General features: G+C 47.1%; 2 protein-coding genes across 6 annotated transcripts; one reads left to right on the forward strand and one right to left on the reverse strand.

The window, feature by feature from the left end:
- Positions 1-434: 434 nt before the first annotated feature.
- LOC118276440 (PHD and RING finger domain-containing protein 1) lies at positions 435-9432 on the reverse strand. 4 transcript variants are annotated; one of them, XM_035594750.2, is made up of 10 exons: positions 9035-9432; positions 8490-8957; positions 8315-8410; positions 7781-8218; positions 6544-6843; positions 2455-6462; positions 1523-2045; positions 1354-1448; positions 1105-1233; positions 435-801 (listed from the first exon to the last, which is right to left on the reverse strand). In XM_035594750.2, exons 1-10 carry the CDS (start codon positions 9170-9172, stop codon positions 697-699), a joined length of 6300 nt encoding a protein of 2099 aa, XP_035450643.2. In that variant the 5' UTR covers positions 9173-9432; the 3' UTR covers positions 435-696. The 4 variants fall into 4 exon arrangements, with proteins under 4 accessions (XP_035450643.2, XP_035450642.2, XP_050563510.1 ...); XM_035594749.2 differs by having other exon boundaries at positions 1333-1448; XM_050707553.1 differs by having other exon boundaries at positions 9020-9432.
- A 343-nt stretch (positions 9433-9775) lies between these two features.
- On the forward strand, positions 9776-13555 carry LOC118276443 (zinc finger C4H2 domain-containing protein). 2 transcript variants are annotated; one of them, XM_035594753.2, is made up of 5 exons: positions 9776-9971; positions 10493-10664; positions 11448-11626; positions 11789-11938; positions 12266-13555. In XM_035594753.2, exons 1-5 carry the CDS (start codon positions 9913-9915, stop codon positions 12390-12392), a joined length of 687 nt encoding a protein of 228 aa, XP_035450646.1. In that variant the 5' UTR covers positions 9776-9912; the 3' UTR covers positions 12393-13555. The 2 variants fall into 2 exon arrangements, with proteins under 2 accessions (XP_035450646.1, XP_035450647.1); XM_035594754.2 differs by having other exon boundaries at positions 11789-11899.
- The last annotated feature ends 2361 nt before the right edge of the window (positions 13556-15916 follow it).

Consider the following 15916-nt stretch of genomic DNA (forward strand, 5'->3'; position numbering starts at 1 on the left):
TAAGTAATATTATTAGTAAATTAATAAAACCCACTAACACTTGCGGCCGAAGATTAAACGAAACTTCGCATTCGAGAATGGGAGTAGACCTACAGTTTTGGTAAACTCAAAGGCTGACCTGGGTGTAGCTTCATAGAGCAAACTTAGCATTTAATTTTTACGAATTTTCATCAATATCTCGCTGTTGACCAGTTCCCAACTTCCGAGTACCATATTTAATTCAGGAAAAGTAAAGTGGTTCTTACAGATTATAAAAAAATAAATCAAGCAATGAAGATGATATGCACAATAAAGATTATTCCAATACAATAATTTTAGTTTATCTAAACGAACAGCACTGCATATATTAAAACAATAAGTTTGTACTTGCCATCTCCAATACAATAACACTTGTTACACACATTGACGAGATGATGGAAATAAATAGTCTGGTGTTACTTTCATAATTAAATACTATTTATTTAAATAAAAGTTTAAGTAAAATAGATCGTCATTACATAAATTATAATTACAATATTATTCTGATAGAAGCGCCAGGCAGGCCTGCGCGCCTCTCTCTCTATGCTACACTATGTATACAACTACCACCAGCCACCACTAGTGGCCACCAGTCGCCGCCAGCGGCCGCCAGTCACCGCCGGGAGCCACCAGACACCACCAGGAGCCAATAGTCGCCACTAGTCACCACTGGCGTCACTACACTAGTCCCAGTTTATGTTTTTTTCTGAACTTTTTCACATACGCCTCTACGAGTGCCTGAATTTTAGCTGGATTGATTTCTCCCGTCTTGTTGTGACAGATCTGAAACAGTAATGTCATATTGTATATAACATATCAATATGTAAGTATAATATCGATAAGAAAATAGGCAACATATTGTACTATAATATGTATAACTACTACATGGGCTCTCACAGTACAAATTCATATGTTTGTTACACTCAGATCTGGATGTCGATCAACAATTGAAGGACTATACTTTTGCTCTGTGCGGGAATCCAACCTGCATCACGTTGCGCAGCAACCGAGCGGGCAGCCACAGCTCGTACGGTAGCATAAAGAATTAGTTTCGCAGGGCGGCGAGCGCAATATGAGGACAAGTACCTTGGGCACGGCGCGGCGCAGGATGTCCTTGTACTCGTCCTTGGTGACGTGCTTCTTGTTGTAGTGCGGCTTCAGCACCAGCTTCACTTCCTCCACCACGCGCTCCTGGCGGTTCAGCTTCTTCAGGAACTGAAACATCATCACGGCTGTAGTGTCGCCCACACACCCCCACACACACGCGAGCTACGGTCACAAGCGCTACTAGTTAGTATAACATCGGTCACACACATATACAGCGTGATTGCTCACTTTGCTCTTCACTTGCATCTCGACGGCCGAGCTGGGGAGGTCGTCGAGAATCTTCAGGTTGTCCTCGTCGATCTTGACTCCCACTTGTGTTTTACCTGGGGACACAAACAGATCGTTAGCGCACTGCCGACACTCCAGGCCCTAGTCCAGCCGGAGGGCGGGGGCGTACCTTTCTTCCGGCTGAGTTTGACGGGCACCTTGGCGGCGCCTTGCGGCCGCTTGCGGCGCGGGCGCTCCAAGAGCGTGTCGAAGGCGCCGCGCGCCCCCGCCGGGGGCTCGAATAGGTCTCCGAAGTCGCTGGAGCCGGGCGAGTAGGGCGAGTCCGCGTCGCCGTCCGAGTCCGGGCCGTCCCGGCGCCGCGCCGCCACGGCCGCCGTGCTCGGGCCCAGCGCCGCCGGCCGCTGGATCTTAGTGGCTTGCATGGGCTTGATAGGGTCCGACTTGATCGGGGAGGGCTTGGCCAGGAACAATTTAGGCGGCTGTGAGCGCGTCGGTGAAGGTAGCACGATGCGCACGGGCGGCGCCTGGACCGGGGGCGCCGGCGCAGGTGTGGCTGGCGCCCCCAGCGCCCCGGGCGTGGCGGCGGCCGCGGCCGGGGCGCCGTCGGCGGGCGCGGGCGCGGGGGCCGCGGCCGTCTCGCTGGGCGGGGGCTCCGGGGACACGTCGCGCGTGGACTGTAGTAACGCCATCACCTGCAAACACACCACAACATAAACATAATGAATATGTAAACCATAACACTTATAATTTGTGAAAAGTGGGTGTATCGTGACCCGGAGTTTTAAGACGCTTGTTTCTCGTGCATGAGGGTTCGAAACCTATATGACGTTTACCCAGTTATATGTACTTTCTAAGATTATTAGACACCAGACATCAGTGACCAACAAGGAAGGAAAACATCGTGAAGAAACCTGGAGGCTTATGATTTCTAATCATAGTAATGCCTACTGCCTACTTCTTTGGTAACTACTGATGTTGCACTGTGCCCATGGGCGGCGCCGGTTCCTTATAATTAGGTAAAGTCTACTCGTTTGTCGCTCAATCCTATAAAATGTTGGATGCAGCACACGTGCATTGTTTAAGTAGTAGTAGTTTAAGTACCTTTTCTATTGGAGAGAGAGGGCGACGGTCGATGACATCATCGGCCGACATGTTGGTCTTCTGCGCCGTCTCCAGCGTCATACAGGTCCGCGCCGGGCTGGCGGCCGGCGCCGAGCGGGGCGAGCCGGAGGCCGACCGCGTCGGCTCGTACGGGTCGTACGCGTCAGGCGACTCCGGCGGCTCCGGCGGCGTGTTGGGGCCGCGCGCCTCCTCCGCCTCGCCCGCCTCCGGCGCCGGCTCGGGCGCGCTGCGGCCCGGGGACGGCGGCGTCTTGGGCCCCACGGCCTCCACGGGCGCGGGCGGCCCGGCCCCCGGCGCCCGCTCCGCCTCCTTCTCCCCGGGCTCGCTGTCGCTGAGTACGATGACGTTGCGCGGCGACGGAGTGAGCTCGCGGAAGGGCGAGCGCTCCAGGTCTATGATGGCCACGGGCCGGGGCGCCGCCGCGTCGCTGTCGGGGGCCGCGGCCCGTCGTCTGCGTCGCCTCCGTGATCGTCTACGCGACCGACGCTCGTCGTCCTCCGCGCGCTCCTGCTCCTTGAAGCTGACGCTGACGAGAATGTTGTCTCCCGATGTGAACACTTCCTTGGAGGGGCCGGGCGCGTCTCTGGTGCGTCGGTGACGCGCGGGGTCGCGGCGGCGGCGCGCCCGCACCGGCTCGGGCTCCGGCGGCGGCGTGCGCGGGGACAGTAGCTGCGAGTCTATGGAGCCTGCGCCCCCGGAGCCTGCGGCCGGGGCTACGCCCCCCGAGCCTGCTGGGGACGGCTCCGGCGAGCGACTGGCGCTGCGCCGGCGGGCGCGACGGCGACGCGGACTGCGTCTCCGTGGAGAGCGACGTCGAGAGACCGAACGTTCGGAGCGGATGCGTTTTTTTCGTTTTGTAGGTTTGGACCGTGGACTTTTAGAACCGGAGCCCGAACGACGTCGTTTTCGCGTACGTTCAGTGGAGCGTCGCTTCCGAGACTCCACTCGCTTCTCTCGCTCGGTGGAGCGGCGGCGGCGGCGCGGGGCGCGCGCGGGGGACGAGGCGCGGGGAGAGGAGCGCGGGGACGCAGACATGCGGCCGCGCCGCACTGGAGTCAGGCGCGGGGGAGAGCGGGACACGCGCGGGGAGCGGGACAGTCGGGGCGAGCGGGACAGGCGGCCTGCACGGGGCGAACGGGACAAGCGACCTGCACGAGGCGAGCGGGACAGGCGGCCTGCACGGGGCGAGCGAGACAGGCGGCCTGCGCGGGGCGAACGAGACAGGCGGCCTGGCCGCGGCGAACGGGACGCACGAGCCGCGCGGGGAGAGCGAGAAGCGCGAGGCAGGCGGGGGGAACGGGACGCACGCGGTACACGGGGGGAGCGGGACGCGCGTGCTAGACGAGGGGAGCGCGAGGCGCGGGGTAGGCGGGGGGAGCGCGAGCCGCGGAGCGGACGCGGGGAACGGGAGGCGCGAGCCGGGCGCGGGGGGCTGGGGGAGCGGGCGCGGGGGGACACGTCGCGGCCGAAGGCGTCCTTGGGCCGGCGCCGCTTGTCGGACACGACGGTGCGCACGTCGTACCGCTCGAGATCCTTCCTGCGCTCCTTGCGGCGCTGCTTGGCTCGCTCGCGCTCTCCGTCGCTGGACTCCCGCCGTTCTCGTTTTTTGTCTTTATCTCTATAGTTCCTCTCCTTGCCGCTCTTGCTAAGTTTCTTAAAGGCGACCTCTGCCTTTTTGCTCTTAGTTTTACTCTTTTCTTTACTCTCCTTCTTGGATTCTTTCTTCTTCTTCTTTTTGCCGTCGTCGACGCGCGCCTCCTTCTTTTTGTCGACGATCTCTCCCTCCTCGTTTTCGTTGGTGGGTAGCTTGGCTGGAGAGCCGCGCGACTGCTCGGACGGCGCGCGCTCGTTATCCGAAAACAAGCCGTTGCCTTCATCCTCAGATATCATCTCGGTGTCCAGTCCTTCTATGCCTTTTTCTTTCTCTGTCTCTAAAGATGTGTCTTTCGACTTGTTCTCGTCGAGGCACGGCGTGTAACTGCGCTCGTCTTCTGTTTCACTAATAGATTCAGTCATTTTCTCAATAAGTTCATCCGTTCTGTCGACAGAGCCCTTCCTGGGCGAGCGGTCGAGCAGCGGCAGCTCGGTGTCGGAGGCGGACAGGTCCGGGGAGCTGTCCTCGTCCAGCTCGCCCGGCGCCGGCTCCCCCGCCTCGTCTGCGACCTCTGCCTCCAACTCAGTGGCCGCATGCTCCTCTGTTTCAGCAAAACTCTTTTGACTCTCTGGTTGTGTTGCATCCGAATCCTTGTGGTTGATGATTTCGGCTGGAGTGGTCAACTGGGAATCGAGAGCGGGCTCGGAGGACAGTTGCTCGTCACAGAGTGGGGAGTCGCGGTCGCTACTGGCGCGCTTGTCTCGCGCTTCCACATCGGGCTCCGTGGTCGCCGCGACGTCGTTGTCCTCGTTCACCTCTTCTTCATCTTCCAAGTCCTCATCATAAAGACTGACTTGTCGTTTAATCAACGACGGCGTATTGAGCTTTATTTTTATGGGATTGCGCGGATTTGTTGTGATCGGACAACGCTTCGACACTTTCTCTTTTAATTCTTCTTCTGATTTTTTTTTAGAAATAGAATCGGTAGTGTAGCGCGTCGTCACAGTCTCGGTACGAGTGGAGTGGTGGGAGAGCTCGAGCTGGGGCCGGGGCTCGGGCTCGGCGGGGTCGGGCGCCTCGTCGTCCTCCTGCACCAGGTCCTCCAGGCCGTCGTGCAGCGAGGGCGGCGGCGGCGGCTCGCTGGGCAGCTCGGCCGAGTTGTTGGCGATGTGCACGCTGGTGGCCGAGTAGATGGAGAAGTTGGGGCAGTCGCCCTCGTCGTCGTCGTCGCTGGGCGGCGCGGGCGCGGCGGGCGCCAGCAGCGAGCGGTGCTCGTGCAGCACCTGCCGCACCGCGCTGTCCAGCAGCCCGTGCGGCACGCCCAGCGCCCCGGCGCCCGCGGGCCCAGAGCCCACCGGCCCGGCGCCCACAGAGGGGGGCGAAGGAGCTGGGGGCGCAGCGCTGGGCGGTGGCTCGACAGCCGCCGCGGTGGCAGTGTCGTCATCCCCACTGTCATCATCGTTCGTCGGTTCCGTCGGATCGTACTTTTCAGTATCTATGACTAAACTAGAATCACTCTTTTCATCCTCAGATTTATCGATGTCAGGAGTTTTATTGAAGTTAAACACCGGGGGCTCTGGTAGGGGACGGTACGGCTGTGCTTGTGGCTTAGTGGCCGGATGCTGCATGCTTTGTGATTCGTTGAGTGTTGCAGAGTTATTATTTGCCGAGTTTTGTCGCCTTATTGGTCCCGTTCTCATATCGAGGGGATTTTCAAAACCACCGAATGAGTGCCTATGTTGAATAGAAGGAGGATCGTTCCTAGGCCCGACGGGCGGTGGCACATAGGGTTGCCACGACGGTGCCAAGCTGTATCGATTTTGATCATTATGGCGCTGCTGGTTGTTCTGGCCTCTGTTTTGTTCAGGTGGTTGTCTCCTGTTCCGATCATGCTGCAATTCATCGCCCTGTGGGTACTGATGCACTCGTCTGGAGTAGTTGTTGTAGGCGTCCTGGTCGTCACGCCGTCCGTTGTTGTTTTGGCTGAACGCGTTCCCCTGCCGATTCTGGTAACCTCCAGAGTTATAATTATTGTCGTAGTTGCCACCTCTGTTGTTCAGATTGCTAGAGCCTTGCTCGCGGTGATAGTTCCCGGTGTATCCGCCGCCCCAGCCTCGGCCTCCGCGGGATTGTCCAGGATACGAAGGTACTTTCTTTGCAGCATCCTCTCCTCGGGTGATATCAATCTTATTTTTTTCTTTCGGTTCATCTGTCATTTTTTTAGGTAACTTTTCGCGGGTTTCTAGTTTTATATTTACACTCCCATCTACAGAAATTGATACCACAGATTTTTTTGAATGAAGCAAAGTTTGACTTTCGAGGATAGAAGAAAGAACGTCAGGCGCCGATGATGCGTGAGGAGGAGACGGAATGGAGATCATCTTTCTTCGAGCCTAAAAGCATAAGTCATAATTAATGTAATATATTAGATTAGATTATTCCCAAACACGTAATGCCGGTAACGGCTCACTCACCTGTCTGTATGCACTAAGAATGTTGGATGTAGGTCGGGCCGCCACCGCCGTGCTGGCGCTTTCGGAGACGCCTTCGTCCTCCTCGGAGAAATATTCTATTTCGTGAGGATTGCCAAACAGACTTAGCGCAGGGATCCCGGCACGCTGGCGCCGCGTGGCCAGCTGGAGGTCGCCGGCGCCGAGCGCGGCCCGCGCCGGCCCCGCGCCGGGCCGCGCGGCGCCCACGCTGGCCAGCTTGGCGCGCACGCTGGCGCGGACGTGCGACCGTCGGGCCGCCGTGCGCGGCTGACGTCTCTTTGACTGCGTCAAAATATTTTAACATTCAGATAAGTCACGGTCAATTACAAAATAAGTAGGTATGAATACATTGATGCACATTACACTACATCTTGTCTTGCACACCCTGACGGAATGGTATAATCACTCTGCTTTTTGTATGTCTCTTTACTACCTTTGCTAGAACAACAACTAACAATCTTTGTAATAATAACTGAAGTAAACAGCATAGCCTTGTATTTCATATCACTAATTATCCCATTAATACATTTTTTTACTCCAATTTAGTTGTAATTTATTTATAATATAATATAAATTGAGACACTTAAGTCTCAATTTAGTGATGTTTGTGTATTTAATACCATAAATTAATTATTAATGAATATTATCTATTATTAACCTAGACATTTATTTATGATGTATTTTGTTTTAATATCATTGTCTTTCATGACATTTTGATTGTGCAGAATGCTTAAATAACTATAGAACAACATATAAATGGTTTAGAATTAGATTTTGAATACCAAAAAGACATTTTAGTTGTAATTTATTTATAATATAATATAAATTGAGACACTTAAGTCTCAATTTAGTGATGTTTGTGTATTTAATACCATAAATTAATTATTAATGAATATTATCTATTATTAACCTAGACATTTATTTATGATGTATTTTGTTTTAATATCATTGTCTTTCATGACATTTTGATTGTGCAGAATGCTTAAATAACTATAGAACAACATATAAATGGTTTAGAATTAGATTTTGAATACCAAAAAGACTTTTTTTTTTTGTTATACTAGAATAAGCTTTTAAAGATTTTAGAAAATCATATGATCACATAATCTAACACTCAGCCTGAGATTTCTTGTTTTTTAACATGAGATCACTAGTAATAAGTTTGGCTAGCACTAACTACTCATTTATGTGTCATGTCATACATGAGTACGATACTAACCTTTCGTTTCTTCAGTTTCCTTTTAACACGTTTAGTTACTGGAAATTTCCCATTTTCTTGAACTTCATACTCAATAATGACAGTTTTAGTTCGTCTTTTCTTTGGTCTTCTACGATTTGTATGAGCCGTAGTTTTGTGTCTAGCTGTAGATGTTCTTGAGGTAGTACTATTGGCTGATCGAGAAGATGTGCCTCTAGATGTAGTTGGTATGTCATCAAAATTCAATTGACCACCACTGGACCCAGATGTGGAAGGTTCGTCTGCACCTCTGTGACTAAAAGATGATCTAACACTATTGAATGATCTAATACTTTCTTGGCTGTCAAGTGCAGCTAGATGTGGTGGTAGAGGCACATTATTTGCGACACTATTGAATATGTGGTTCACATCCGTTAACATATTCTCACAATTGGCACACATCCACTGCTCTGCAGGCACCTGCAATTTTTTTAAATGGTTTAAAGTTAACTAGTTCAAGTCACCTGTGAAAGTTACATGCAAATCACATATTACAAGAATTATATAGGTGACTACCTCAGACAGTGGTGGAGTGAGACACTGCATGTGAAACCCAAGGTCACAGCCGTCACACAGGAGCATGGTCTCCTCATTGTCTGTGCGGCCACATATCTACAACACAAATAATATGATTCACCACAGGTTTATAGAGATATCATCAAATATTAAATAAAATCAAAGAGACAAGTACCTCGCAGCTAGTGGGATCTTCAACGACAAGTAGATCAACAGAAGGCCTGCGCTCAACCACCTTCACTGGCTCAGTACGTAGCACACGACCACCAGCACAGGCTCTCACTACTATAAAATCAAAACTCATTCTATCCACAGGACAAGTGTTGACATTCCTTGACCACTCTGTGATACAGTCTAGACAGAATATATGTTCGCAGTTTTGTGGTGTTCCTACTTCTTGGTGGGTAAAACGCATTAGGCAAATTGAGCATTTGTCAGAATTGCCTTCAGAACTATCTGATGCAAAGCCAGAAGTAGGTTTCACTGCAGTCGTCGGTTTGGGTGCGTCTGAATGATCCGTGGCCCAGCCTGACGTGTCGCTGTCACCCTCAGAATCCCGCAGCTTAGGCAGTGTGCGTTTTCGACGAGCTCCTGCGCACACCACCGAACTACCACTGCTGTCGCTACCTTCATCACTCAGCACCTGAAATTTGCGTATTATAATAATCGGTCCATTTTAAGAAACAGAGAAAACGTGTGGCGTACATCCGCGACAGTCACCCTCAATCTCTTCCTACGTGATCCCGCTCCCGCGACGCTTTCATCGCTATCCGAACTAGAGTCAGATGAAAGCACCATCACTTTTTTGATCTTGCGCTTAGGCCTTGGTGGTGAGTCCTCACTGCCCTCTTCACTCATTTTCACAAGTAAACAGTGTCGAATGGAATTCAATGGGCACGACACGAAGCCTGTTGCGAAGGTGTAAATGACCTCCGCAAGGTAATATTCGAGTTAATACAGATATAAACTATGTAATTCATTCGGTCTGCAAATTAATAACATGCATCCAGGTTGTGTTAATACAAGTTAAAGTATACGACGCGTCGTCTAAAATGATTCCACTATTTTGACAGCAAGCCGCTATCAATGGTCAAGCGGCCATTTTACTTTCTATACTTTTTTTTATTTCCATAGTGAAGTCCTAACACAGGATATTCGTTTTCACCAATATCGTACACTCGATCTTACTAAAATACACCTAAATAGTAATTTGTATAAATTTCAACTTTCGTCTTTGAAACGAAGCCAACTAAACCAAGTAATAAGACTCTGTGTATATTGTAAGACATTTTTCTCAGAGACAGTCTTAATTTTTTTTGCATTTATCCGTTCATGCATTAGACACACAGAACAGCACACCTGGAAATACTCGACTAGAAGTGGACATGATTAGTTGATGTAAATATAGTCTATGGTGTCATGAAAGAACGAACGATCAACGAACGAACTGGTGACCGAGAACTTTTATCAATTAGATAGCATACAGACTCAGCTACAGACAATCAATCTCACAAATGTGTGAGTGTGAGAGACATTTTGGCTTTGTGTATCTTTTGCATCTTCCGAAAGTTTGATAAAATAACAGCAACCTATAAGAAATGACCGCTGAAAACGAACGTGAAATATATCATAAATTGGAAGCCATGAAAGAGATTAGGTACGTTATTTTGTTCATGACTAAATTATGAAAATGCTTTCGCACCTGTGGACTCGATCAATAAACACTTGACTTCATGTGCACATACTATTTTTTAAATAACTACTTAAATTTCGTTAAATTAAGTACTTTTACCTCATCAGGTTAATTGAAGTGTTTAGTAAAGCAAACAGTTATGTAAAAATATGCAATTGTGTTGACCTCTTGTGCATGCAACTACAGTGTTTGCTTTATTTACTATCCTTATATCATACAGTAATTCAAGGATCTTGACAGTATTTTCCTCGTAGAAGCATTTCATTAGAGATTCCTATTAATAGCATTATGAATAAATGATAGTATAGTGTGGACCATTTGCCATTGGCCACAGTTTAACACAGCTAAAATGTAAAAGTATATTTAATTTATTATTTATTTGCATGACATGCAAGATGTAATTATCATGATAAAGTAGGAATAAATATAACGAAATGTCAAGTTTCAGAAATTACATTAATAAACCAGTAAGAATCTGATTACAGGAACAAAACAATAACATTGGAGAGGATGAAGCGCAGTATCCTGAACGAGGTGCGCAGCGGGGACCAGGAGGGTCGCTGCCTGGCACAGTACAAGCGGGAGATGGAGCTGCTGCAGCAAGAGAAGATGAGCCATGTGGAGGAACTGCGCCAAATACATGCCGACATTAATGCAGTATGATCCATTTTGAGATGGCATGAATAATGCCAGTACAATGTTCATGTTGATTGCAGTGTGATTGAGCAGGCTGGCTGGCTGGCACAGACAAACAGCAACAGTTGGCTGTAACAGCTCGGAGCTATTAATACTGGCCACTTGAAGGAGGGAGTTTGTTTACTTAAGCATGTGCTATTGTTGGCCGACAATTGTAACATTTTAAACTGTTTGTTTTTCCTGTCAGGCTTGTGAATGTGCTCTAAATTCCTAGCAACTTCTGTAAATCTCTTGGTAAATGATGAGTTGAGTGGTTGCAAATGGTCTCAGTTTCCATTACTGGATTGCTCAAATATTATTAGATATCTCTATCATGACAACACTTGAATAAAGTGTTTAATTTGTGAATTATAAATGTAAAGTTAAATAATGTAATTAATGCAGTTAAATATACCTCAGTTGTAGCATGCTACATGATACATAAGCTAGATGTAGTTACTGTGTACTGTAGGTTTGTATGATGATTGAGGACAGATTTCATTTTAGTTCCTATTTCTTAACATTTGTGTGAAGTCTGAAAGGTGCTGATAGATAAGTTAAAATGTGTGCACTCTGTGGGTATTGAATACAAGTGTCATTACAATACAATATTAACACATTGCTTTAATAGTTTGAGATTTTTTTACAAGTTATTTTCATTTGTCTTTTTTTTTTAATCAAAGGCATTTGACTCATCCTACATTTTTACAATACTTAGATTGGTATGAGTTGTTGCACTATAACACAAAATATTGTTGACGTCAGATGGAGACAGTGATCAAACAAACAGAGGAGAGCATGACGCGCAAGCTATCGAACGCGTCGCGGCTGCACGAGGACTACCGGCCGCTGAAGGCCGAGGTGGACCTGCTGCGGCGACAGTGTCTTGGCCTCGAGCGCCTGCCCGACCTGCACGAGGAGGAAGGCAGCCCTATCACGCCCGAGTAAGTCCTACAAGACAGTGGTTGCCTTGCATCATCCAACACATTATTTAAAAAAGTACTTACATTGCACTGCTCTCAACTTCCCTCCCTGGAGCGAAGCCTACAGTCACATAATTCCATGCTGTAAGTGTATGAAGTAAGCTGAGCGTGTCTGGTCCGCAGTCGGTTCCCCGCCCTGCCGTCGGGCGCGGCGGCGCCGGCCCCGCGCGCCCTGGGCGGGTTCCTGCCGCCGGCGGCGCCCCGCAAGCCGCCCCCGCCGCCGCCCGCGTTCAGGTCTGCACTCGACCAAGATTTCATTACCGTCTCGCTGAGGTTCGATTATGTTTTATTTTTGTTTCGTTCTCTACCCGCCCACCACCACTTTCCTTAGTCCCTGTCTCCCATTCTTACATTCCAATTACTATTATTTATTTTGATTAATTTTAATTTCATTCAACAATTATAATTTGGTTTTTGTTAACATTAATTTTATTTCTACAATTGTACAGTAAGTATTCGGTAATAAAGTACTTTATCACGACGAAGAAGATACTTCTGAGATAGGTTTGACCATCGAAATCTACTCAACTCTCCAGAGGTTCACACTCGGAACTGGCCAATTTTTATTGATTGAGTATTGAGTATTGACTATCCCCGCAGACAGCAGCCCCCGCCGATGAAGTCGTGTCTGTCGTGCCACCAGCAGATACACCGCAATGCGCCCATCTGTCCGCTCTGCAAGGCCAAGAGTCGCTCGCGGAACCCCAAGAAGCCCAAGAAGAAATAGTGAGCGCGCCCTCTCCCCCTCCCCTCCGCCCGGACCAAGGACCGATCTCACTGCGCTTACTGGCTCACTACAGCAGTCGATTATACACTAATATAAGCTCTTGTCAATGTCTAGTTGGTAGCTAATGTAATGCTGACATGTACCGGTCACTTCAACTGAACTGTAAATACTTCGTAGTTGACCTGGTATCAGTGCCAAAAATATAATGTAAATAATTATTCGTATGATATTGTGTAACGTATTCGGTGGAGGTGTCGGTATGACGACACAAATTACTTGAATGTCGGATGTGACAGCAGTACAAGCCATCAAGTAATAATGCCTCTAGTCCACACGGCACACTGCACCCCAGCTTACGGGATATTCCTACTCGACGTGCTCATTCCTAGCCGTGACCAGAGAATTCTATATGCATTTAAAATTGTTCAGAGGTCATAATGCCTTTCTGACCATTGAACAATTTTAAATGTCTATCATTTTAATCTCATGAACATATTTAATGGCAGTCAACCAGAATATGTATTAATGTGTTTGTTACTAACTACTTATGGTATCGACCACGATGTAACCTGGCCCCGATGCACATGCCCAGCTTGCCTCAGGGATAAAACGGCTCTGCTTGCAGTTATTTTGTCTCTAAGAAATTGTATGTTGGTTTTGTTTCCCGTGAGCACAGTGGTGCCCCCTGCCCGGACCTCTAGTAAACATGTGTGCCGGATGTAAGTTGCTCTGGTTTCTATAAAAACAATGCTTGATTAATCAGTGAATAAATAAAGTGGTAATGAATAACATTTGTTTGAGGTCGGGTTGTAATTGACTCAGATGTGAACTACTTGTAGGTAAGAGTGTCGTGTCATCAGTTTGCAAACAGCGACTCATCGCCGCCGGTGACCCGGTAATGAGACGAGCTATTGTTGTGTTGAATAATGCAGCGACTTGTACCTAGTCTATTGAACGTCAGTACCTAAGTATTATAAGTAAGCTAGTGTAAATATAAATAAGCTGTGAGTACGGGCCGCGCGCCGCCAGCGCCAGAGCCACCAGTGCGGCGCCGCGGGTTGCACGAAGCATATCGAGTTGAATGGAGTAGCTGCGGCAGCGCCGGCTCCACAGCCGCTGCGATACTTTTATAATATAAAATAATAAAGTGTTTATCAGTGTCAGCACTAGTTTCATTGCGACTTTATTGACTATTTGTGAATCCAAGCCAAACATGTAGAACCGAGTATGGAACTAACATAAATATGTTTGTACAACACTACCAAATCCAGAAAGATAGCTATGGAAATTTCTATTCTTAGGAAACACGTTTCGCCGAAAACTTAGTAGAAAATATCATATTATTCACTTAGGACTCAGTCGGTCAAGATAAACAATACTCTCCGTTGCCGTAGGGGCTGGGCAACATCTCGCGGCTTCTATTCCCTGAAACGTGCGCGATGTACATAGGTATTTGTAATTGTACCCTAGGTGACCTATCTACTGCAGTGGACTTCTAGTCCTAATAGAGCTATATAGGTAAACATTACATTCATATGACTGTCAACTCTTGTCGGTCGAGTCTTTCGACTCTCGGATCATAGAAATTATTTTCATTATTTTGTTTTTAGCTTTTTTGTAACCTATTTATTGATATTAGTAGAAATGTTTCCCCGATGACAAACGACAAATCCTGATTCCACTGTTGTCGCATAGTAACCTGTCCCCTGTACCTACACTACCGTCCAAAAGTTTGGAATCACTAGGGTAAATTTAATTAAAACGACTATAATATGTGTAAAGTGTACTTTATTACACTTAAATCTTAATCAAATCATAGATTAGCATTCAATTAAATATACTTAGGACAATTAAGACCAAAAGTTATCACCCTTCGTTAAATTTTAGCTTCGTCAAAATGGCCACCCTTATTCTTTATTACTGGTTAACAAATTTTACTCATTCTTTTGATTAATTTACTGAAGTATTCGGAGTCCAGTGACTTCCATTCGCTCTGTAAATATTCCCACAACTGTGCTGAGCTCGATGGACACCGGTTCTTCACTTTTCTATCAAGTTCATCCCATACTAATTCAATCAGAGACAAATCTGGCGATTGTGAGGGCCACTTCATAATTTTCAAAACTTTTTCACATCGTTTTTGCTTTGGTTCATTTGGATGAATGCTTTGGTTCATTATCTTGCTGAAAAACAAAATTACGACCGATCACAATAATTCCAGAGGCAATGACATTGTCTTCAAGTATTTTCAGATAGCCTTCTTTATTCAGTTTCCCGGTGATTTTGATCAGATGGCCGGGTTTATTATTGCCAAAGCATCGCCAAACCATCACACTACCACCGCTGTGCTTAACAGACTGCACAGTACACGTTTCTAAAGCCCGCTCCTCTTTTGATCGGCGCACAAAAACTCGTCTATTATATCCAAAAATTAGAAATTTACACTCATCCTTCCAAAGAACTTTTTTCAGTCTTCTTCTGTCCAGTTTTTATGCTTTTTAGCCCATTCCAGTCTTCCTCTTTTATGAACATTAGTCAATCTGGGTTTTTTCGCTGGTACGCATCCTCTTAGACCAGCAGATAGCAAACGTCTTTTTACAGTTGTTATTGAAACTGGCTTTTCTCTGGTTCATTTAAAGTAGCGGCAATTTGAGGTGCAGTTAAACGTCGATTTCGGTTTGATAATGTCACAACGAAGTTTTCTTCCTGCTTACTCTTCCAGTCTTGATTTCCTCCAGTAGCTCTTTTTCGTACAAGAGTATAATGTACGAAACACCGACCTTTTCTGCGATTAGGCGCAAAGAATAGCCTTCTTCGCTCAAAATACAGTTAGCACACCGCTGTTCAAGCGAAATTTGTTTCCTTCTTGCCATTTTATGAGCTTGCAAACGTTTGTAACTATCACATGAACGTCACACACTCTCACGTCTCACACTGAACTATAAACTGATAATTTTAGAAATAATACACCCATATTCCAAAGATTATACATTACTTATTACTACAACAATGCTTAAAACCGCCTATTCTAACAAATTTTCAAAGGGCGGTGCCGCAACTTGAATGTTCATGAAATACGTGTGTTGGTCTTTTTTGAAAAAAATTGATAGTTGATAAGAAATTAGTGTTTTTGTTAAATATTGTTGTTAGTACGGTGGTAAAAATACTAATCTCTAATAACAATATGCTTTTTGATGGATTTATTGCGGTATAGTTTTTCTGTCGACGAAAATTGGGGTGATTCCAAACTTTTGAACGGTAGTGTATGTAACGTTTCGTATTATTTTACTTGTGCGGGGAATCACTCCGAAGGTACAAAAACGAATCGCTCATTATATTTAAATCGGCTGACGTAATACCGATTTGTTCGCAGATAAAAAGTAACAACAACAAAAAATGCTTCGCATCCACAAGAATAATGTAATGTGTCCGGCTCACAGCTTACACTGCTCGCTTGTGCGACAAAACAACTTCACACAACAGTTTGTAATATTTCGTTTACTTGTAACTTAACTACTGTTCTT

The sequence above is a fragment of the Spodoptera frugiperda genome, chromosome 31 (genome assembly GCF_023101765.2).
Source record: "Spodoptera frugiperda isolate SF20-4 chromosome 31, AGI-APGP_CSIRO_Sfru_2.0, whole genome shotgun sequence".
NCBI classification, from domain to species: domain Eukaryota; kingdom Metazoa; phylum Arthropoda; class Insecta; order Lepidoptera; family Noctuidae; genus Spodoptera; species Spodoptera frugiperda.